This window comes from Plectrocnemia conspersa, unplaced genomic scaffold, assembly GCF_051122295.1.
Source record: "Plectrocnemia conspersa isolate PC_06_02 unplaced genomic scaffold, ASM5112229v1 ptg000010l, whole genome shotgun sequence".
NCBI classification, from domain to species: domain Eukaryota; kingdom Metazoa; phylum Arthropoda; class Insecta; order Trichoptera; family Polycentropodidae; genus Plectrocnemia; species Plectrocnemia conspersa.
The window spans coordinates 30,143,975-30,169,854 of record NW_028277174.1 but is presented as its reverse complement, the minus strand read 5'-3'; the positions used below and the strand labels follow the sequence as shown (position 1 = coordinate 30,169,854).

Genomic DNA, 25,880 nt, shown 5'->3' with positions numbered 1-25,880 from the left:
CTAGCTATCGTTAGCAATATTACTATGGATTTCTAATATGAGAGGGTTGATATAAATATATTTAAACCAAATTTTGGTCAATAGGAGGGCGCAAAAATAATTATCACTTCTCAGAAGTCAAAAATTCACGTCAAAAGCAATAAAATAAAATTAATTAAAAATGATTTCAGAAAATATGTCGTTTAAACCACTACTTGTTTCAAAAACTTTAGCGTTTGTAAATCATTTAAAAATATTTAATTTTTAACAAAATAATATTCAATAATAATTCTCAAGTTGCTTGCTATATTTTATATATTTTTCCTGATACATCAGTGAAATACGATATAGAATTAAACTTAAACGAATTATAATCTAAAGGCAACTAAATATGACGTACAATTATTTTATTTTCTATTGTAATATTATTTTTGATTAATTATGATACATTTCTTCAATTTCATTAAATCTTCTCAGAGAAAGAAGGTCGTCGAAAACGCCCCAAATTTTACATTTTCGTTTGTATAAAATAATTTATGTAGGATATTTACAAACACATGCATAATTAATCATCCATACATGTAAATAATTCATGTAACTCTCGATAATAATATTCTTTTGAACCTCACATGGTCTATAATTATGCTAAGGATGAGAAATAAGCTCCCGGGATGGTTCTTTAATCAGATTAATTACTTGCAATGTTTTCATTTTTTTGCGTCTTCTTTGTTTGCTTAAAAGTTCTCTACAGATCCATTGTTTTAATTTAATACAAAATTTTCTCTTACATTTAATATTAATTATTTTAATCTTGCTTTCCGCGTCGATTTAATTTCTTTGTAATTCAATGATTAAATTATTTACTTATTTTTACATTCAAAATGGCTTCTTATTGACATTTTTTTATTAAAGCGCTTAAAGCTTATCCATTATTTACTCAACTTAATAATAATATTGCGAGATTTAATCTCTTAATCAATATGTTATATATTTATAAATTAATTTTAATTTTTGCACTATAGCGAATAATTAAATATTATAAGCAATAACTATTCGTTATTTATTAAATAAATAAAAAATCTTTTGCATAAAGTGTTTTTTTTTTATGTAAAATAAAACATTTAATTACTTACTAAAATAAAACGCGCTTCTAAACCTCAGCAACATCGTATATCTCTGTTGTTATTTTTTTTTCTTCGCATTCCTGGCTTGAATTATGAGACCAAAACATTTCATCTTTATTGCGGGAAAAATACCAAAACACGAGATAGTCGGACAATAATTGAGTTTGCGGCGCTGCGATGCCGAAATTTAATTACGGGAAAAACTTCTTGCAGGGTCATTTATATTTTTAGCCCACGAGTCAACGGTGTAAATTCAAATTAAAACCAATTCGTATTTTGACCTAGTTCAATGCTGTAAAATAAAAGTGATCTGGCAACTCTCATTGACGTTAAGCCCTTATTTTGATATAACAGCTGTTGTTTATTTACTGCTCGCCAAGGAAAAGTAAGAAACGCTAAATTAAAATATTTATTATGGCTATCGTTTTATATAATTAAACTGAGCAGCTATTCTTAAATGGTGATACTTTTTAATATGTAACTTTTATATTACCATATCAAAACACAATCCTTAACATTGAATATTGTTCAATTCGCAATATGGTGTGCATTTAAAAGTTTTGCAGATAGTGTTGCTTTATTTTATAAAAGGATGTTGGTGAAATTTCCTGTGGCCATCCGGCTCCTTAATATTCTGGCATTGCATATTGACCTGTTTAATGTCGGATACGAGGAGCTGGTCCGCTTCGTATCATTTAATTTTGATATTTTATTGTATTTTATTTTAATTATATATATATTTACGTATTGAAATACGACACTAATTGATTTCGACCATCGTGGCGCATTGAGGTAACCTCAGTGGCGTAGCTAGGGTATGTGTCACCCAGGGCGATCCTTAAAATTGCCGCCCCCCCCCATACATTTTTTGCAGGGTCATAAAATCAGCATTTCTTAAAATAATAAATTGGTTATTATGAAGATCTTGTTATTCGTGGATTTATATATGTTTTAGTGCATTCAGGGTAAAGAACCACACTAGACAATCCCATCGCGAATATGCCGCCCCCAAGCAAGTTCCGCCCGGGGCCGCCTTCTCCGCCCCACCATAGCTACGCCACTGGGTAACCTATTTGGTTACGATGGTCTTAATTAAATTTAAATATATAAATAAATATATATATTTTTAAATATATATGCTTTAGGAGCACCAATATATTTTAAATGTTTAGGGCCTTTAAAGGTCTTTATCCGGCCCTGTCCATACACACTTTATAACAGACATATTATTAACGATACACACGAAATGTTAAATTAAACCATAATCGCCAATATGATAGTAATTTATAGTATCTAATATGTTTTGCAGTTCTTAGACTATCGCTCTTACCTGCTTATTTATTTTTGGTGAAAGTTTGTAATTACAAAAATCACCTTTTAATCATACTTTTCAATTATTTTTATTATTATTATTATTATTATAAACATTTTTATATATGGCGTTAAACTAAATTAATCGTAAAAGAAGAAGAATCGAATTAAAAGCTCAATTAAATGTAATGGTTTTTAATTGCAAAAATAGCAATTTTAATTAAAGGCAAAATCTATCAATAATTGATATTTTAATCTAAAAAGACAAATTCTTTGGAAAAGTATTTTCGTCCATAGCTAAAATTATTTTTTTACTGTGTTGCGACTAATTGCCAATTATTTCATGCATTTCATAATAAAATACTATTCTTTAAAACGAAAGTGGTTTTCCATGTTTATTATTTTAAGGCACAAGAATTTAAATCAGTTTAAGTTTTGCGTTTTTTAACTTTAGTGAAAAGTATTATTTTTTTTCTTTATCCGTCAATTAAACGATTTTTTTACAGTACAACTCCGACTTGTAACGCTTTCATTGAAAACAATTCAAAACATCGACTTTTTTTTCTTAATTTCTCAGTGATTTCATTTTAATGCTAACAATACATTCGTTATTCACTCAAGTATAATTTTAAAACATTTATAGAGCACAAATTATACCAATATTAATTATTAATATTTAAAAAATAGAGCACCTTAAATAATTTTCTGTAAGAAATACTGTTATTTCGTAAGACCACTCCAATGGAGCGTGATGATGATGTACATGCCATCGGCATAAACTAATATTTACATACATAGACTTGAAATGCAAGCAATGGTATTTAATTTTATATGAAATTCGAAAGAATTCAAAATTTATAATGGGTTAAAAAAATCCTGACCTGATCCCAAAGTAAATTACTGTTGATATGGGTTAACGAGATAAAACACAGTAAATTAGTAATCGTATGTAAATGAATCTTAGCATAAACGTACAAATCCCATTTATATAAATAAAAGTACCATTTTTTGCTCTTAATTTAAATATTGTAGTATATTAATAATATTATTATTATTTCAGATAAATAGTTTGGTATTAATTTTAATTTTATTTTATTTTACCAGAGATTCAAATAAGCACTTTACATTAAATCATAAAAGTTTGAATAGCATGCGTAAAAGTAACAGATACGGTAATAAAACATAAAAAAAGGACCATAAACGCTAAAAGCCGTTTAAATTTTAAAATCATTTAGACTTTCATTGTTTTACATTCAACGGCGGAAAGATAAAAATGATAGATGTAGCAATAACAATCATGCCTTTTATATTTTACCCTAATATCAATTATATTTCATTTAAATATATTTTTATTTTATAAAAATATATATGTTAAATAACGTCAAAGCATATGTTATAGTGAATCTGTATTCCCCAGTGAAATTATACTTTGACTAGTAAAAATATACTTTCGCCAAATAAGTCGGTGAAAGCATATCAAACAATAGATTTATAAATTCACTGCTCGAGGTCAGTGAATCTATATTTTGTGAACCAAACAGATGATCCTTAATTACTTATTAACTTAAATCAACTTTGGATCAGAATAAAAATTAAATCTCAAATTTTATTAACAGTCTGCTCATCATTATATTATGCAGGGTTAGAATAAATAATAAAAATAGCATACGATCAGAATAAAAATATGTTACGATCAAAATTAAAATAATGAATATTAATATTTATATTATTCAGGGTCATAATAAATATAAAATGGTTATATACCACTGAAATTGTATTTTGTCTATAATAATATACATCCACTGGTGAAAGTATATCCAGAATATGGATTCCCTAAAACGCCAGTGAAAATATACTTTCACTGCTAGTATGGAATATACATTAACAATAAGTTAAAATTAAAAAACTAATTAAATGCTTAAATTCGTTTCGTCTCTACAAAACTATTTCGAATTACATAATATTACACCAGATTACATTATCACCAAGGAAAAATCATTGAATATTAGGTTCAAGATTGCTTAGCTTGACCAGATCGCACGTCAAAGTAAAAACGAATGTTTTTTATTTCTAAAGGTTATCTCAGTTGATTCGGCGTATATCTGCTTAGTGCGAGTTTCGCTGAACTCTCGTTGTTCCAAGTCGAAGTTAAGTGGTAGTTCTATGGCAAAATTTAAATCAAGTAAGTGATTGAGAACGGCAGTCTTCTGGCATATATACCCTTGAAGAATGAGAGAAGTCCAACGTATCTCTCAAACCTCGATATTTTGAACAATGCCAACAATGAGGTTTAATTCTGGATGAAAGCTTTTCTTTTGAGGGGGGCAAAATATGGCCTGTCAGTAGTTAGTTTTTTAATATTTCTATTCCATTAAAATTCATGGTATTTTATTAAATGACATACATTTCTAGCGTTCCCACTGCGACGGCACCGACACGATTTTATTGCTTTTGACGTGAATTTTTGACTTCTGAGAAGTGATATTTGTTTTTACGCCCTCCTATTGACCAAAATTCGGTTTTACTCACATCTGAAGTGTTTTGAATATACTTTTCTAAATATTTATGGAACAATATGCGAGATGTGACGTGTCTGTATTTCTTCTTTCACTCATTTTTCTCTGGGAGATGAGTTGGCTTCATTTGTGTTTTGGACTAGACCTAATGTAAGTTCTAAAACTATAATTAATTTTAGAACTTTCATTAGGTTAGGTTTGGGTTTGAACAACAAACGGACGTTTCGCAACTGTCAAATTGAGTATCATAGACATCTTAAAGCAGCATATAATTTCACTAGCGCCTATCAGTTAAATTATATTTTACGCTAATAGAAATATATATTTACTGGTGAAGATGTACTTGGACTTAACTAGTAGAAATATAACTTCACTGAAAAGTAGACATTGCATGTAAATAAATAATGATCAGTATGTAAATGTGAATATTACTACTTATGGAAAAGTTGAAATCATATCATGTTAATAGCATACATATCTATTTGATAAAATGTAGTCACTGAAGTAACATATTTTAACAAATATTTTATTTGAAGGATAACTTGATAATTTCTGGTTTGAGCTTTTTTTAAAGGGGGGGCAAAAATTCACCAGTCAGTGATCGCTTTTTAAATATTTTGATTTCATTAAGATTCATAGTACTTCATTAAATGGCATGCATTTTCTGGCCAAATTCAATGGGGGCAAATGCCTTCACCTGCCCCCCCCCCTAAATGTAATGTCCCTACCCTTCTAGTGCTCGTCCCTACAAGACTTTATTATTGTTATCTATAAAACGTTTTTTAGAAGATCAAAAGTATACAAATATATCAATTAGTTTTATGAAACCCTTTTAGTAAGTCTTTTGCAACTAGTCTTACGGATGGTCCTGGAAATTTATACTATTACTTACTTTTAAAATCTTTCTTTAGCTCACATCTTTAACCCAATCTTATATTTCTTACGTTCAGTGTAAAATTATATCAACTTACCATGCTTCTTTTTTTTCCAGATGTTGACCCCAAAAGAGCAAGACCGTACAGCTTCGGCTTAGGAAAACGACTTTCTTCAGACTCTTCCTCAGATGCTAATAAAAGAATGTCAGAATACGCATTCGGCTTAGGCAAGAAGGCTTCGTATGAATTTGGCTTAGGAAAACGGTCACCATATGAGTTCGGCTTAGGAAAACGTTCACCCTACGAATTTGGTCTTGGCAGAAGATCGTACGAATTCGGACTGGGTAAGCGAGCGGCTTACGAATTCGGTCTCGGCAAAAGATCGCCCTACGAGTTTGGCCTCGGCAAAAGATCGCCGTACGAATTCGGACTCGGCAAGAGATCCCCGTACGAGTTCGGACTCGGCAAGCGGTCTCCGTACGAATTCGGCCTGGGAAAGAGGGCAGCGTACGAATTCGGCCTGGGGAAAAAGTCGGGCACTCCAGGAAAGCGACTGACCGGCAGATATAGACAATACGACTACGCATTAGGCAGAAGACAGCGAGACTTGAACAGATTCAACTTTGGCCTAGGAAAGAGGAGCGCACCCACCGACGACCTAGACTTAATTTTCGGCGAAAAAGACGAAAACGCTGACGGAGATGTTTCAAATTAAAACACAAAATAAAACAGATTACCTAAGAAAAACATAACAAAATCAAGATCATACATATACATACATACACAGGGACAAGCGATATATCAATTAAAATCAATATTGTAAAATTTAGTCAATTAAATTATATATAAATGAAAAAAAATATACTTAAAAAAAAATACTGTTTCTAAAAAAGTTCTATTATTATATAAATGTAATGTTCATTGTTAAATGTGTTTGCAAAATGTTATTTTAAGAATATACATGTATAAAATATATGGCTGAAACTTGATCATATGTATGATTTTTTATTTTATCCCTCTTGATCATTCAGATTGGGATACAAAAATCATATTAAATTCCACATGTCATTTTTTAGTGTTACATTTATATATAATACACATTAATAATATTTATTCCCAATGTATATTATTCGCTTCTCAGTGAATATAATTTTTTACGCTATTAAAATAATTTTTAATTAGATTATTTTATGGCCAGAAATAACCCCGCACGAGAATTCCTCATAGAATAATGAGAAATGCAAGAAAAATAATTTTATTTATTTATGTAACTCTCACAGTTAATTGCAAATGACTCCATAGATTTATCGTTTATTTAGTTGCCATATTTATGATTTGAAGTACATATAAAATATGTTAGATAAGGCTTATTGATATTGATCTGATAATCAAAATATATTTTAGTGATCGCAATTTCTGATTTATTTATATGAACTATCACTTCTAAATGTCACTCATACTAAACTGTTAAAGTAATAATTAAATATAAATTATTTTTCTTAAGCTCTTCGTGCGAGTTATTTTCACAGAACCATTTATGTATATTGTTAAAAAAGTTTAAAATTTAAATGCCATATAAATAAACGTATATTTTGAAACATGTAAAACATTTCATGGATATATTGTAAATTTTATTGTGTACAAATATTACGTATATATATATATTTAAATAAAATGCTGCATGAGAAAACGTCGCAAATCTTTAGTTCTCATGCTTTTTACTGTATATACAAAAACGCATTTTTTTCCGAGGCCTGAAACAAAAACTTGGATTGGGAATGATGCAATAAAAAAGCTTTGCAGTTCACTCATAAAATATATTATGAAATAAAATCATAAACCGTTAACATCTTATTTAAAATACAGCCAATATACATAATAAAGATAATTAAAAATCAAGTCAAGCAAAAAATTCGCTCAAGATTGTTCAAAATTCTAAAATTTCAATTCCTAAAACAAATTACGGTACGTTTTCATAGCAGATCAGTCTGGTTCGGTGGATAAATGGACGACGAAACATAATGGCACGAGAAATCATCAACAATAACTTTAATCAGTCGCAATACGATTAAATTAAGAGAAATATAAATTAATCAAAAATAAGATCATAAAATGAGCAATACGGTACAATTGTCATGAGTTAAACAATCACAGTAACACCTTAGTTTCTATAAATTAAAAATCACTCGTTATGGGTCTTTTCGTTGGATACTTAAATAAATACATAATAAAATCATGAGGTAAAATAAGTTATATTTTCGGAATGATGCATCAAGATATGATATTATAATAAAATACGAGGGTTAGTCAAATGAAAATATTGAATAAAGAAAACATATTGATACTATAATTTATACTAAAAATCCATATATCAGCAAGAAATATTATACAACTTCACTTGAACTTTTTGAAAGAATGTTTTTATAAAATGTAATTTTTATATCATTTCGTTCAATAAACTACGAGATAAAACATATCCACGGTTTTAATTTGACTCACCCTCATAATAACTCTCATATGTCTAATGTATGAATCTAAAAAAATAGTATGCATAAATTCGAGTACGAGTGACTTAAATATTGGAGGTCTTCATAAAATATCAGAGCAACAATCTACGATTTAATATGAGATATTTTTAAATATCATTAAAGCTTAAAATTATAAGACTTTCTATCAATTATTGATAGTTACATCATAATTACTAAAAAGTCAGACCTCTTATAATATAAAATTAAATAATAAAAAAAAATGTTATTCCACTGGCAGTATTAGATTGTAAAAAATATCAAAAATAACAACAAAAAATAATAACATAAACCAGCACTGTCTCGACATATCCGATTCAACTATATCTTCGATCAAAATTAATAATAAGAAACAGTGCAAGCCATAAACTATGTTTTCGCTATACACATTTTTACGACACATTGAAAGAATGCACACTACTACAACATAATCCCCGACTTTTGTGCAAATTTGAGCCGTTCGCTTATGGCCTGACCGTAAATGACTAGTTTTCAAATGAAGACGGTGCTCGTGTGCTTTAAACAATCAGTCGCAAATGTAACTCTCACGTCTATCCGTTAAAAATCTATGAGTATTCTAAACAAAAATGCGTCAACAAACCGATCCAATTGTCACCATCCGGTTATTACGACTAATCTCTTACACCTTCACGATTTAAATCAATAAGCTGTTGGCACAAATCTTAGTGAAACATTAACGACTAAACAACTCAGTAATAGTAAGCGTATACTACCGTTATCAATTGTGCATTAACACCTCGTACGGAAAAGAATAAACCGGGAAACGACAGACTACCATTTTCATATAAAATATTTTATAATATTATATTGCACAAATTATTACCGATAATTACACAGTCCGTCATTGTGATTCTCTGAAGAATATCATACATTTTACAATATATCTTTTTATTTATTTATTTACGTGTGTATATTATATATCAATAGATGCAATGCTGAATTGCACAGTTATCACTTTTTTTTATAATCACTTTTAATTATTAACTCTTCACTATCTGCGTGGCAACATTTCCGTCTTAAAAAATACTACGCTAATGTGCAAGTATATGATCACAGTGTGAATAGGCAGAGAAATGCAACACGACGACACAGTTACTCATGTAATCAGGCGCGGGGCATGGAGACCATGCACTTGGTAATCTAGGGGCGGCTGGTGGTGGCGGTACGTGTCGTCCTCCTCGGCTGAAGAGTCCGCCGAAGAAGAGCCGACGGAGGACGAGCTGGGCGCTCCGCTGCCGGGGGGCGTGGCCCAGTCGTGCAGAGTCCCCGTCGTAGCCAGACGGTGCGTCAATCTATGTGCAATTGAGAATCCGCCGCTACCTTCTAATTGTGTTAAAACTATTATGACTTGCCTGAAAAATTCAAAAATAAAATTTAATTTCGAAAAATAAAAACGCAAACATACAAATAAACGAGTATACAATCAAAAGTGTCAATTAACACCGGAGTAAAAACGATAAGCAGATCTTTAATCCCATTCTCTTTAGGGATTGTGAGTAATGATGTGTTTAATTTCCGAATATGATGAAAACACTTATAGCAAATGTCTCATTCTACTATTAGACCATGCGTTTAAGGTTAAGAGCAGTAATTTAATCGTTTTAAGTATAATTAATATTCATCACCAGAAAATTATCAATCAAAAAATTCTTTCAGGTTGCAGAAATTATCTAAATTTTTAGTCTATGCATCATGAAATTTGTAAGAGCAAATATGGTACAAAAATATTTAATAGAAAATATGTATCTCAAATTTGTTATATACGGATCACCTGCCGGCACATAAAAAACGCAGCAATACCTAATAAATTGGTGCATCCTGTGTCGTTCTACTCCACAGAGGTACCTGTTTTAAGAAGAACTGTTCATTGGTGAACTCTTAAAAAATATATTTATGTCCTTGTAAAACATTGTTTTTTTCATAAAGCGTTAATTTTTTTATTTTGAATATCCGCCATTTTTAATCAAGATGGCGGATCCGGCTGATTAACGAACTTAACTAAGATATTTATTAGAAAAGTTTTATAGAAACCTGATTAAAACTATAGCAGTTATTGAATCGTCAAAAATGCGAAGTGAGACAATCATGAGACCATCTCCAGTAGGTACTATTTCTTTGGAATTCATAAATAATATTTCAGAAGGGAGTTCTGATAAAATTATGAATACTATTTGTATTGGAGACTGGAATTTCAATTGGAACAAATGTGAGGATTTTTATACTTCAAAAATATAAAAATGGGCAAATATATTAATTTTTTTTACCAAGAGTAAAAGAGTACAATGTAAAGTAAAAATAACTGAAAGAATTACTGATCATTTTATTGTATAAATTTATATAAAAAAACTATTGTATAAATTTATAAAAAAAAAAAAGATTTTAACAAATTAAGAATAGAATTACGAAATTGTGACGAATGTAGTAAGCATGGATGTTAATATGATATGAAAAAATATGTATAAGAATATTGTGGACAGTAATATAAGAAATCATTATAATTTTAGAACAGAATTTAATTATAATGTTATAAATGTTTTAAAGAGAGGAGATGAATCATATAAAACATTGTAAATAATAAAAACAAAACGATTGAATATAAAGTTTTTAATGAAAAATGGAAAACATATCAATGGCAGTTAAAGCATTAAAAAATTATATGAAAAGTCGATAGATGAAATAAAAAATGTACCGAATAAGATCCAGAAAAAAATTAAAAATAAATTCATCCTAAAGAGAGAAACGTCATAATAAATATGGAAGTCATAAACAACGTTCCCTCTAATTTTTCTATTGTGTGTGCGGATCATCGATGCATCTGTGCAGTGGTGGTGCGATAAATTTACACCCCCCCCCCCCCCATAAATACATACAATTTTTCATTAAAATGTATATTTATTAGTCACAGTGATTTTATATAATAACAACACTAACAAAGATAATTTTTGAAATAAATAAAAAAGAAAAAAAAATATTCGTTGATATAATATAATAAATACTAAACTTTTAGAATTTTCTTTTTATTTATATTGAATCTATATATATGTATGTTGTGTTTTTTTTTCAAAATAAAGATTTATAAAAATGTAGTTTTTTCACTTTTATTCAAAATTATTCTTATTAAATTTTCAACTACGTAAAAAAATCTTTCTCCGAATTTTGTCGATTTCTATTGTACCTACTTTTTTAAACGGAATAAATATACTAATGGACCGACCCTAGGAGATTCAATGCTCCAAAGCAAAAACACTAGAAAGTAGGTAATTAATTTTATGAAAATTGCATAATATTCTGACCCAATCGCTTGGCACTATATCACATTGGGGTTCAGCCAGTCAACCAATTTGTTGCACAATTTAGAACACAATATATATTTTATGAATTAGTGTATTGAAAAGATTATATTATTATTACAAGTGTTTATTATTAATATTATTATTAGTGTATTGAAAATATTATATTATTATACAATGAACATATAAATTATTTATTATTTTTTTTCAATAATTATTTTTTCTCTCTTCTGTCCGTTCTATCGACCCAATATTTATAAACCACATTTAAATCAACATTTTCCCCGGATGAAATGTATGACTTTATTCGTAGTAAACATTCTAAATGTTCTACTTCCATTCTGTTTCTTGATCTTGATTTAATTGCATTCATTAAACTAAATCCTCGTTCACATTCAGCGCTTGATGCCAGAAAGGTTCCACAAATATCTAGTAAAACTGATATACAATCAAATTGATCTGAATCACTATGTTGCAAAGGTTAATAAATCGGCAAATGTTTGAATCGAACCAGTCTTCACTTTCTCGGCAACTATAAATTTAAGATTACAATATTGTTTATGCATATTTTCGATTGTATCTTTGTCAGTAATTTGTAATAATTGAGTATATTTAAATATAAGTCTGTCTAATTGATCCTTTCCGTATTCAAACTCTTTAGCTCTTCCTATTGCGGCCTGATCGAAAGCACGCCACTCCAATAATTCTTCTTCTGGAAATCGCATTTCTAGATGATCACAGAGCAATTGGATGAATCTCAAAATCGCGGTTAAATTTATATCGCTGCTATTTAATGATAATATATTTTTCACATCTTTGCTCCAATGAACTACTTCACTTAAATATTGAGCTCTTAGTTGATTAATTTTAGCTTTTGCAAATTGGCCTCTATACTTGTTATATTGCTCCTTTGAAAATATTTGCACATTGATGATAGTTCACCCAAAACATCGTTCAAAATCATTATCGAGACGTGAATTTGAGGATCTTTCAGCATTTTCAAGCAATATTTGTTGATTGGGTCATTATACTTGTCCACTTGTTCTGTGCAATAATCTATTAAGACATTATAATTACGCACAAAAGCGCTAACTGCGAAATGCCTCGATAGCCACCTAACTTCATTAATTGGTCGAAATGAAACAACATTACTTTCCATAAATTTAGATAATTCTTCAAATTGGCCTTTTTTAACAGATGACCTGCTGAACATTGTATAGGTTGTTTTTAATAAAGTTTCAATATCCTGCATTATTGAAACTTGTTTCCAGGCATCATCGATTCCTAAATCCTCTCTGTGAGCTACGCAATGCTGTTCTGTTAAGTGGTTTATTTCCCGCTTCAACATAGCTGCTACTCCATTCTTTTTTCCAAGCATTACTGCAGCTCCGTCTGATGTAAACATAACCATATTTTGTATATTTATTTCATTGTCACTATAAAATTTCTTTAGGGCTGAAAAAATGCTATTGCTATCACAAGAACACAATTTTATTATTCCCGCAAAAATAGTCTTGTAATTCATCCCATATCGATATTTGACGTACAAAATTAGTATTTTTTGTACAGATATATCCGTACTTTCATCAACAATTAATGTATGAAACCGAGACTTTCGAAATTTGTCAAAATATTCCTTTTTAATGACTGCATTAATGCATTCGACAAATTCAAACCCATAATTTTTACTTCGCCAGCTTTCGGGAATATCTGTGTATTTAGATACATGATTATGAATGTCTTGTACAGAGCACATAGAAGCGTTTATTTTTATTGCCAAAAGAACATTATCGATTAAAACTTTGACTAGATAGCAACTAGATTTTTTGCGCTCAGTGATCTCAATCCTATTCTTCCGTTCTTCAGGTGTTTCAGTCATTATTTTCAAAAGTCCACCTGTTTTCAAATTGTTCAATTTTGTAATAGCATCCCGGTGTGCTTTATGACTTAGATGTCTTTTTACAAGAAACAGCCTCCATTCAGTCCACTTCTTTCCAGACGTGAATTCTCCTGGCATATTGGCTTCGGAACATATGATGCATTTGACACAATCATACGTCTCGGAATAAACAAATATTTCACCAATTCTTACTTTTTGTAAATGCATTGAAAATGGCATTTTTGTTTCGACGATTTCAGAGAGCCATTCCAGTTTAAATTTATCGTAGGATTTCTTCTTAATGGTCGTATTAGAAATATCACATCCACTCCTTTTCGACATTTTAAGGGGATAAGTTTTATATAATTAATAGGTAAAATTGTACTGTAACTAATTTTTCACTTGAATTGTTTGTTACGTAAACTGAACACACCTGTTGTTGTTTATTACAAAAGTTGATTATTAGTTTTGTATTATTTATAATTTAAGTAAAAAAATCACTACTTTTTAGCACGGACACTTTTACCGTTTAATTAAAAAAATATTAAAAGAATTGCGTTGTTTTCACAATAAGGACTGCTATGAGACTGAACTCATTACCGAGTGTAATGTTTCTTGCAAGTTGAAGCATGTCAAAGACTATGAAATGTAGAGGACCTAAACACTAAAATACGATCTTCTTTTCCTATACTTTGGCATGCGATAGAACGGGATGGAATAGTGATCCCGCTCGACTTAAAATTTTGCTTGACCCTCGCAATCCTTCTGAGAAATGATTCGACTCATTTCTCCGAAAGCGTGCGAAAGAATTGTGCCTGTATTGTTTCATGCATTCGAACAAAACTAAAATCTGGCAAAGGAAACTTTCTTTTATAATATTGACTGTGCGGAGGGTAAAACATGTGTGCGGAGACATTTCAGTAGGTGTGCGCGCGCACACGCGCACACCTTACAGGGAACATTGGTCATAAATAATATGTGTATTCGAAGTACAGTAAATCCCCCTATAGCATTCCCCCCTATAGCGTATGCGGCGGTCTCTCCTATAGTGTTCCTCCGTAAAGAGTAGTTTTAGTTACTGTTTGTCCCTTGATTTCGCTAGACGTATTCTGTGACAAGCGAAACACCGCCGCGCTATAACACTCCAGGGATATTCATCACAATACAGTAATAAAATATTTATTTTTGTATAGCTATGAAAAAAATTATGATCAAGCAAATCAATGTACACGTTTTTTAAATACATTACGTATACACTTTTCAGGGGGTTTCAACCATTCTATTTGTTTATAATAAAATTATTTAATTATGTAATACATATCTATTACAAATCTAAAAAACTATTAATGAATCATAAAATATATTTGTATATATGATGAAGACACTTTATATCCAACATTCAAATTTTAGTGCATTTAAAATAATACATAATCTTTCATAACTTAGCTAATATTTTATTTCAAAATTTAAATGCAAAACCCATGTAAATATAATAATTTATTCAATACGATTGTTCCACAGAGCAATCTGTTGAATTAAAAAAGCATTAGAAAAATGTCAAGCACAGTATTAAACTTTTTTCATTTCTACCATTATTGTTTGTTTTTAATATAATTAATAGGTTTTTATTAATATCCTGAAATAAAACAAACTGCAGAAAAAGTTTGATAATTCATATTTACTTTATATTATTTATTCATTGTAGGCTTACGCATTTTAAAAAAATAACTCAAAAAACTGTTGCGTTTGACTTCCCTGGCACTGGCAAAATCAAGGACCATCTTCGCGCTCGTGTCTCAATAAGAACATATGGCATGTGCTCTTGTTTATAAAAAAGTTTGATCTACTGATTTCGTTAAATTCACAAGTTGAAAGAATCTAACCTCAAATTTTGTATGGGTGCCCAGTCCCCTATAACGAAGCCCCATTCTCTACGCTATAGGGGGGTCAACTGTATTATATAAATAGTGTACAAAGATTTTAGTTCTACTGCAATTCATCTGCATTGATCAAAGAATCGTGGACTAGAAGACACGTTTGACAACTCCTCTTCATCAATGGCCTACAAGCATTGGGAACTTACGAAACTCCACTTCGCTTCCAACTTGGAATATAAAAGAGAAACAATCTTTGAAAACTGAAAAAATATCGCCTAATCTGATAACTCAAAAAAAGGCTCAAATAAAGGATGATTCATCTTCAATTTCCAAACTTTTTTAAAAATCAAATGTTCGATTAATAAAAAAAATCCGAAGGTTGCTACACAATCCAACTAATCAGCGTCTAACAAACAAATTACCTGAAATGCAGTCTTAAATCTATAAATAAAGGGAATTATAAGAGATATAACAACAACATACCTATGTAAAGGTGGAACGGAGTCAATTGTCTTCAGTTCTCCTCTCGTAGACACCACATTGTAACTCTCTTGACAATCGCACTTCACGTGTATCCACTTGTTTGAGTGCCTATTTTCAACCATGACCACAAGACCAGCCCAACCCTAAATCGTCCATAGTTTTAATTAAAAGTATAACTAACATACGAATCTCTTCTGCGAATCAAGATTTACTTTAGTGAGGTAGTAAGCTGTCATTCCTTGCCGCCCTTCGTGCCTCTGTCCTCGCGCTAGAGTAAGTCCTATAATGGCGTCGGCGAGGACGTGCGGTGGCGGAGGTACTCTTTGCAAAAGCAATCTCTTTGATGAATGCACGGCCAACACGTGACGTGGAAAACTAGTCGGATCTTCTAATCCGGTGTGCCAGTGATTAAACGCCAGGCAAACTACGACATAAAGGTCTCGCTCCAACATTTTGTGACACCCAACAAACCCTCGTACCTAAACATATAAAATATTAAAATAAAAGACTGATATAACCATTAATTTATATGCGATCAACTCACTTGTCTTTTACTATGTGCGACTAAACGACCAGGATGTGGAGCGGCGCCAGCTCTCGCACGAAAAACCACAACACACAAATCCAATTGCGATCTTTGAGCTTTAGCTGAGCTCCTGTTCGAAAGAAATAAAATATAATCTAATACTAATGTTCTTTCATTATGTTTCCAATCAATTAATATACCTCTGTCCTTCCTGAAAAAGTGTAAAATCCGCTTCTGTGGGCTGCAGCACCGTCAGCAGCAAGCAAGACAAATGTCGAGTGGAGGCGAATGGCGGAAGTATGCCAGTCAATCTGACTTCGTGCCACCCCACACGTACTTTACAGATATCGATACAATCAAAATACTTGAGTACATCGTCAAACGATATCCAAAAGACTCCTTGATCGTCTTCGGTTTCACACGTTATGTGCAATGCTCTTCTCAACGGTTCCGTCCAGCGGGGGCAGGAATGACTGTAAGCACCCCGCCAGCTGTAATGTCCCCAAGGATTTCGCAGCTGTAGCAGTCGCAAAGATCCAGGCGCGTCTTTAACATCCAGGACTGAATAGGCATGTCTGGGTCGCAAGCCTAAGCGTTGATATTCTTCTTCATCCACCTGTACAAATTATAATGAAGTATATTGCCATGCTAATAAAACTATCATATAATTTATGGAATATACCTTCATATTCCCACCGCCGCAAGAAGCTCCCATTAAAAATCGAGCTTGTCGAGAAGATAACAACTGAGCCCAAACAAGGTCTCTATCCAATTCTTCCTCACCCGCGCACGCTCCACCTTGAAGCGGAACCGATTCACATGGTGCGCCAGTCAATGTACACAAGCCTAACACAGAGAAGATTATTAGGAATATGAAACAATACCTTCATAGCCTACCGTAAAAAACACAAACCTTCAATTGCTCTTCCTGAAACCAGCGCTTCGTAACATCCGTGCAATTTTGCAACTGCTTTTTCAATCAAAGGCACCCAAAGCTGTTTTCTCTTGGCCTATAAACATCAGTCATTGATAATATTAATTTTTATTTATTTATTTACAATCTGTTTATTACATGTAGCAATAAATCTTTTTTTTTATTATGATATTGGGGCATGTAAAGAAAATATCCCATCGGATGCTCTCCATATTTATTTATACAAAATTTAATTTATTTTATATAATACTAATTTACTATTTTATCATTTGCTTTTCAAGGAAATGTCAATTCGATAATTTGATAAAATTTTTCTCTGAACAAATTCCAATCAGTTTTATGATTATATAAGGTCAGGGTTTTTTACTAGTATCGACAAATGATCGAAACATAATTCAGCTAGAATTCGTTTTACATCTATGCCTTTGACAATGCAAGTCAATCAAGTCAAGTAGTTTTTTTTTCCGATCAATTAGCCAGTATGTTGGTTATCCTGTGGAGATCCACCTCAAGCTATTTTCCAATGCCGCTTCGTACAATTCTTTTCTTTTACTGTTTTTTAGTCTTGATCCCAATAGAGGATTTTTGGCATTATAATCCCCTCCAGCATAAACTTATTTCCCAGTTTGCTGAATATGGATTTATAGTTTTATTTTTTAATATTAAACTTTGAGGGACAATACACAGCAAAAAGTATTAATGATAAGTAACGATCTTGAATTTTAACATTAGTCGCTTGAAAAAATTATTTTTGAAATTTTTCTTCTTCATAATGTTGAATATTGTTTTTAATTATTACTGTGCCTTCGTGTGCAGTTCAGTTTGGATGTGTCGCGGTATAAACGCAGTATCCCTGAATTTTGAAGCAAGTTTTTTCCATAAAATGAGTTTCAAAAAAAATTATTTCTTGTGTGTGTTGCGATAGACCGTTGGCGTTCCATATGACAATATGTAATAAGACAATAATTTTTCAATTTTAGAGACAACTACTGTTAGTAGGTTGAGCATAGTACTCATTTGTTGCATTAGTTTTTATTATATTTTTTATTTTTGCGGTTGCATACTGTCATTTCTAGCTTTTTGTGCATACGTTGGTTTGTTCTCGGTTGACTCTGTTATATTGGCGTTAGTTGGTTCTATTTGTTTTGTTCGAAATTACAGATGCGTTTTTTGTTGGAGTTGCTAATATACCAGACAATTTATAATTTTCTTGGTGGTTTCCATTGCAATTTGCACATTTTACATTATTACCCTGCACACTTGACACATCTTGGTTAATTATTACAATAGTTATTTGTGTAAGTAAGAACACTTGCATGTTATTTTTTCTGGTCGTAACGAGAGCTTTTGTGTGATCCATTTTTTACGCAATTGTCTTGTTTCCTTGTTGATGGATGATCATTTTGGTCACAGTAAATTAACGCAAGTTTTGATAATAAGACCCTTTCAAACGTGGGCATCTGCGTGTGGTCGCTACATATATATCTTTATTATTTTTTGGTTCCAGATCGACGTAAAACAGTGAGTTGCTTTTTTGTAAAATGTTGGAGATATTTTCTTACAATATGTCCATCTTTTAATTTTTCTTTCTATGATTCCTGGTCGGACCATTACAAATCGATACTCAATCGAAACGGTCATTCAAATAGCAAACGCTAAAATTAGTGAGTATGTGTATAAAAAAATTACCGAATCGCGCCGCTGGCAACGAAAATGGACAACAATAACTTAGAATGGCAAACAGTGCCAACAAACAATAGAATGAGACCAAGAAGTCCAGACAAAAATAAAAATAATGTCTCGGGAAGTACAAACAAAAAACAGATACAATGGACTCGTAGAAGACAAAGGAACAAATATTAAAACTTGTACCAGAGACAAACAAAAACCACCACTGATCTTTATAGCTGGGGTCAAAGATATTAAACCCTTAATAACTATGGAATATACAATCAAGGCAACCAGCAATAAATAAGTTAAAATTCAATTAAAAACTGGCGATAAATACAGCACAACCATTAGGACAGAATAAATTAAAAACAGTAGATTAAAAAATCTACATTTATCGATAATATAAATAGACAATACTCACTTGCGAATATACCAAATTACCCCGCTTATCGCAAGGTAGCAGATCGTCCACCAAAACGGTGGTCCAGTGTCCATCTTTGCAAAGTCGCAGCTGATAGGCTCCTTGTGGCGATACGCTCTCGCCCCTCAGCACAATTCCACGCACCAACCAGTCGCGCTCGGCTAAAACGGCAAGCGCACTCAGCAACCAGCAGTTACCCAGCACGCCTTGAGATATGTCGCTGGGACGAGGATGGCGAAATACGGCCCACGTCAAGTGAGAGTCTTCGGCGTCCACGTGTATTTGCCGTGGCCTCAACCACCGGGCGGCAGGTTGTTCGATACCATTCCCTGATCCTCCACTATAATATAAAGAGCGTGGGGCGGCCGGAAAGCTTTCATCGACAAACTGACAGCCTCTCTAATGTAACAGCAGAAAATTATATCCAGTGCTAGATTAATTTAGACCTATGCAAAAATACAATACCTGAATGCATTGATTAAGAATCTCTTGCCATTGAGACCAGGCCAAGTTCTCCTCTTTCAACCTCAACGTCTCCATTTGGGTGCTCTCTTGACGGCCGGGCTCATGAGACGCTGTAAACATTCAATTTTAATCTCAATATTGTGATACATTTAAATGAAAGTTAATAACAAACACTGTCGCGTTAAATACCTTCATCTGTGACTTGAACGGATTCACTACCTGATGCAACCGACGCTGCCTCCTCCGTCTTGGACACTACTAGCATCTGACCCTGCGCTTTGGCTGTTTGACACATTTCGCATTGTAAAACGAGTGGAGGGTTTGTGTAAGTACAAATAGAACAGTGCCATTCAATCTGTTCAACGATTGCACTATTGGGACTCGATGAATGGCGAGTGCTATCAATTATAAATAAATATTAGTATCAGATGTATTTACAGTTTTAATAAAATATATTATTCGCTCACCTTTTATGTTCGGATTGATGAGATTTAGTACTAGAACTCACGGCTCTTTTGGGTACGGGAGGTGCTGGTGAAGGACTCCGACGTCCTTCTGATACTCGAGAATGTCTTTCAACTATAACTAATACAAAAGAACAATGTTTAATATAATATATGAATGATAAATATGAGATATTTGAAATAAAGCCTCGTTACCTTCTTCAGTGGAACTGAGAGTTGGAAGTAGTGAATTTGGTGCGTGTCTAGGGACTGGCGGCGTCTTACAAGCTAAACACAATGTGATGGACAACGGGTTTCTCAACGTGCAAGAACTGCAAGACCTTAATCGAACACAAGGTATGCATAAAATCAAAATTTCATATCTATACACAGCGTACACTATTCGAGTGTTTTAATATTACCAAAATTCTCCTTTGCGAAGAGTGGGATCCTGCTTTGATTGAGTGGATCGGAGGCGAGAACCGCCACAAGCGACACAAATCGCTACATTGCTGGCGTTCAATAAAGTGCACTTCTTACAAGTCCATCCATCAGCTGTAACCATTAATGACAATATTTATTTTCTAAATAACTGATAAATGTTTAATAATAGTAATAATATAACAAAGCATTGACAAAAATAGTGGGAAAAATATGAATCAATACAAAATAAATCACTGCATTGAGCACTGGATAAAATTAGTTATTAAATTGCCTCAAAGTGATGAAATAAATAGTTACACAGATATATTTACTAACAATGCCCCTAAGCTATTTATGAACATATTAACCCTTTAGCTGCTATGATGTTTTACAAAATACTAGCGAGAAATGCTAACATTGATAATTATATTTGAAAAAAAATTATGTATTATTTATTTACATACTTTATTATGGGTGCTAGCAGTGCCATACTTTATGTATGCGTGGAACGGAATTTTGTTTGCTAGCTCTTTCTTTCTTGCTTAATAAGGTTCAGAGTTTCTGACCTTGTGATTTATTTTTAGCAGTAATAAAAAACATTCGGTGGTTGTACGATTATTATATTATACATTTCAGTTGCTTTCTATTGCACGGACGACTCAAATCTCGATTGAAAACGTTTTTCTATTTTTCTAAAATTATTCAATTTATTTAACCCTTCATTTAGAAATAACCCTTCATCGAAAATTATTCTTAACACATGACAAAGCTATAAATATAAAAAATTTAACCTATGGAAGACTGAAATATAATTTTATATATGATAATTTACATAATTCAGAGGTGTCCCTTAGTGTTCTAACCAAATTTTATTCGGAACCATTTTTTTTATTTCTTGTTCAGAGAAATACATAAAATATTAAAAAATCATATGCATAATTTTAAAGGGTGCCCCACTATTATGGTCAAAATATATATAAATAAGTTATAAATTATAGTAATGCGAGTTAACATACAGGCGGCGAAGAGCATCTCGTCATTGCATAGATCATGATCCAATGAAGCAATAGGTACTAATGGAGCGTCTTTCTTTTTGATCTGTTGACTAGACTCGCTGGCTCGTAACGTATCTGAACTATTCAACTCTGGCTCCGTCCTAAAATTATCGTATATGTATACTTCCGTCTTTCTACAAGAATCGTTTAAATTATATGTATCATATTTACCTCGGTGCGAGAGTCGTAAGCGCTGGCCTCGTCAAACTCGGAGCTCGGCGTCGAGCAGCGCACACGTCACACCTGTTGACCCATGCCCGATTATAAGCATAAGAACACGCTCCGCAAGACCACATTCGGCCCCCTCTGCGAAAAATATACATTTAAAATACTCAAAGATGTAATTCTTAACTCATACTGAAACGACTTTTCACTTATTGGCCGAATCCGAGTCCGAGGATGAAGCATTATCGACTCCTTTGATTCCGTCCCTCGAGCGAGCTCCTATATGAGATGTACGAATATTACTACTATCAGTCACAGCCGTCACTTCGGAAACGGCGACACTATCAGATAGACGGTCCAAACAAGGCTCAACGTTCGAATATTCATTGGAACTCTTGGTCGCGTCGTCGGAGGCGGCTACGTAAGAATAGAGTGCCCCCGAATCGCTCACTTGCAATCGAAGATGCAGATCTTTATACTTTCCCTTGTTCGGTAGAGCGTATATGACCCCCTCGCATTCATCCCAATAGTCGTCCCTATCTGTATTCTTGTCGTGAATCAGCTTACACTGCGTATCTACGCCAGCGACGCTGAGTCTATTAGAAAAATTGCTATAACTAGTAGGCCTATCTAAATTGCTACCGTGTTGGCTGAAGTTCGACAGTTTGACGTCCGAATTGACGTAAGACGTCGACGACAGATCGTAGCTTTCGTGAAGGCTCCGCCTGCTGGAGACAACCTTGCCCGTTTGAAGCGCACCACTCTTGATCGAGTCAGTCTGTTCCGAAAACGACCGTCGATATGCGGGTCTCGGTTCAGTCGAATTGTCCGCATCGATCGACGAGTCTTCTTTCGGCCAGTCCGGCACAGATATAAAAACACCCCTATTTACAGAAGCCGGAAGGGTTCCGTTCTTTCTTCTGATGTTCTCGCATCTGCCAGTCGTTTGCAGGGCCATACTTCTCGGAAACAAACAAACTTCGCAAGTGGGTCTCGATCCCGAATTTTCAAGTGTGCATCTAATGCACGTCCATTTCGGCGGATGATCATATTCTTCGGGACGATCGAGCTCCCATTCGGATCTTGATTCGGATGGCTCGCTACGACTCTTGGGACTCTTTCGACCGTAGGTTCCGCTTTCGCGTCGCACTCGAGAGAAGCGTTTCAAACTAGCGTCATAATAAGCGCAGGCAGACGACGTCGAAGCGTCCGATCCGACCAAACGATCTTTGGCCGACGATCTGCCGTAACTCGATCGAGTGTGAGGTACTGATCCGTGCGAATGAGATCTGGTGACGCCTGCGGACATCCTGCCATTGATGGACGATCGTTCATCACCACTGTGCGACTGCATCTTGGGTGCTTCCTGGCAGCTGTTCTCTTTGGAACTCATCACTGTAATGGTGTTGCACCGCGGCACAGTGACACCGTCGACTCGACAACTTCTCGGGACGACTGTAAAAAAAAAGCATATTAAACACATGACTTACATTTATGAAATAATTTCGATAGGAAACTCACCGGAGCGAGATGCCGCACGTTCTACAGGTGTCATGTCGTCGTCCTCGGGCGAAGAAGGCTTGTGGCGATAGACGCGGGCGTGTGGAGCGAAGGATTCGCAGATCAAGCAGCGCCAACCAGCCGATTGGTTGATCAGAGTGCAGTTGTCACAGCGCCACCGACGACTCAAATCTGGCTCAGACTCGCATCTGTTAAAATGAAATTATTTCAATTTATTTTATAATACTGTGTAAAAAACTAAAAAAAAATAGTGTCAGATTTCTGATTTTCAGTACACTTTATTAATTAAAATATTATAGGAAGAGCCCCGTTTCACTAATAGTATATTAAAATTTCTATTATTATTATATGAAAAATATGTTTAATATATAACTGAAATTTTTTAATTATAATTATTGTAATTACAATAAATAGTATTTCTAGAATATAAGAATTAAATCAATTTCTTTAAAAAAAAATAAGATTTTTATCAATTAATCACTTAGGTTGAATAATTGCTGCGGAAAGTTGTTCTGAAATAATAATAATTATTTATATTATAATTTATACGTTAATATTTTTTATTATTTTATTTATTTTATATCCTTATGAGGACTTCCTCTACTTTTAGGATTTATTCCAAAATGAATAACAATTAATAAACTTGTAAAAAATAAATTTATTTTAATTATATCTTCACTGTTATTTTTATTGAATTTTCGAGTTTCTGACCCTGAGGTTATTTATGGGAAGCCCTTTTTTCTAGTCCTAACGAGGGCTTTGTGTGGTCTCAGTCATTAACGTAAGTTTTCAGGATGAGATCCACCCACAAACGATGACTTTTGTGCATTACACAATATATCCATTACACTATATTGTCTTGTTTCTCTCAACTGTTGATGTAACATTCGAATACCCCAGCAATTATTGTTTCGATATATTAAATATATTAATTATATCATTATCACTTTTAATGTTTACAATGTATACTTCCAGCATGGGTAATTATGTTTTGTAGAAATTTGTGACTTATTGATGTATTTAAATGTTGCTAAGACGGCTTATCTGATAGATGTCCATTCGTTCAATGTCAAACTGAATGCTTTATTATTAAGTTTATGCTGTAATATATTGTGCCTGCGAATTTTGCTTGAAAAGAGTCGGAAAATTTTCTTTCAAGATATTAAATGAAGATTATTCTTTTTGAAACAAAATAAACAAGCAGGTCAAATTTCGACTTCGAAGTTTCTAACATTTGTGACCAATTTTTCCTGACTATTTATGTATATTTCGTGTTTCAAACAATAAAAAGAGTTTAAACAATCTTCCTTACATTCAGGTACTTTAAAAAATACTTTATATGCCAATCCTCTATTGTCATCTTTGAGTACCAATAAAAATCAATAGGACGACTGTGTACAAAATCTTTTGCCCAATTTATTTCTTCACTTATATTTTTTTTATTGGTATTGCAAACCATAATTGGAAGGTATATACTACTAGCTGCTGCAAACGACAGGAATACAGCGTGACAATGCATGTTTTAAAGAGAATTATTTTTTAGGGTATCTACAATCTAGTTCAGACTATAATTTGTTCATAACTTTGCAGAGCTCTCTTGATGATGTAAATTTAAGTTTCATGTATTGTTCAAGAGAGTCAAGTCTTTCAACAATTAGAAGGGTAAAAAAAATTAGGCCCAATACAATGTGTAATTCATATTAATCGAGTGCAATTACTAAGAAGCCCTTAATATTTTATTAAATATGGAGCGGATATTCTCTAGCAACACAGCATATGTTATGCTCTCGAGTGTAAGGCGGTAAGGCGGAAAGGCGGGCGAGCAAATCTCAATCGTATAGTCTACTTTCACAGGTAACTGAACGGTGAAATACAGATAATAATTGGTCAAAATCAAATTGGTGTATTAATAATTTGTTATAAATGACGTTAGGTGCAATAGAGATAAAATTTATGATATCGGGAGCATTTATGAACAGCTTTGTGCAATAAGCACATTGCTGACTGGCCTAAATAATCAGGCAGGTGTAAATGTTGCGTGCATTAGTCTTGAATGAAAAATTGCATGAAGGTATATAGGAGGAAGTAGGCGTATAGACCTGGTGCTCGTAGGAGGTCCGCCCCCGGCTGTAGACGGCCTGGTCGCCCCGCAGCGGTGGCAGGCGGCGGCCTCGGTGGGGTTGAGTCGGCGGCAGTCGGGGCTGTGGCACGCCCACTGCAGCACCGACGCGATCGAGCCCATCGGGGCCGCCGCCCCCGCCCCCGCCGAACGCCCCCTCCCCCGCCCGCCGGCTGAACCGCCACCGCACCGCCCGCACCTGAAGAGCCACCGCCACCGACAGCCCGACGACCGCTGACAGTCGCGGCCGGTGTTGC

At 33.3% G+C, this 25,880-nt stretch overlaps 2 protein-coding genes across 4 annotated transcripts in view; one reads left to right on the top strand and one right to left on the bottom strand.

The window, feature by feature from the left end:
* AstA (allatostatin A) overlaps positions 1 to 6,562 on the top strand; it is a 61,536-nt gene extending 54,974 nt beyond the window's left edge. For both annotated transcript variants that reach the window (XM_088194878.1, XM_088194877.1), the window contains exon 3: positions 5,922 to 6,562. In XM_088194878.1, the coding sequence (XP_088051004.1) occupies positions 5,922 to 6,520 (599 nt within the window). In that variant the 3' untranslated portion in view covers positions 6,521 to 6,562. The remainder of the gene's footprint in view (positions 1 to 5,921) is intronic.
* Positions 6,563 to 7,601: 1,039 nt separating this feature from the next.
* Positions 7,602 to 25,880, bottom strand: LOC148231330 (calpain-D-like). Of its 2 annotated transcripts, none has more exons than XM_088194361.1 (18): positions 25,604 to 25,880; positions 23,505 to 23,692; positions 22,193 to 23,438; positions 21,990 to 22,124; positions 21,780 to 21,919; positions 20,763 to 20,895; positions 20,557 to 20,681; positions 20,365 to 20,482; positions 20,087 to 20,295; positions 19,898 to 20,007; positions 19,433 to 19,831; positions 17,320 to 17,416; positions 17,089 to 17,252; positions 16,607 to 17,022; positions 16,425 to 16,536; positions 16,093 to 16,359; positions 15,881 to 16,023; positions 7,602 to 9,703 (listed from the first exon to the last, which is right to left on the bottom strand). In XM_088194361.1, the coding sequence occupies exons 1-18, from the start codon at positions 25,744 to 25,746 to the stop codon at positions 9,448 to 9,450; spliced, it is 4,401 nt and encodes a 1,466-aa protein (XP_088050487.1). In that variant the 5' UTR covers positions 25,747 to 25,880; the 3' UTR covers positions 7,602 to 9,447. The 2 variants fall into 2 exon arrangements, with proteins under 2 accessions (XP_088050487.1, XP_088050488.1); XM_088194362.1 differs by having other exon boundaries at positions 20,557 to 20,672; positions 25,604 to 25,877.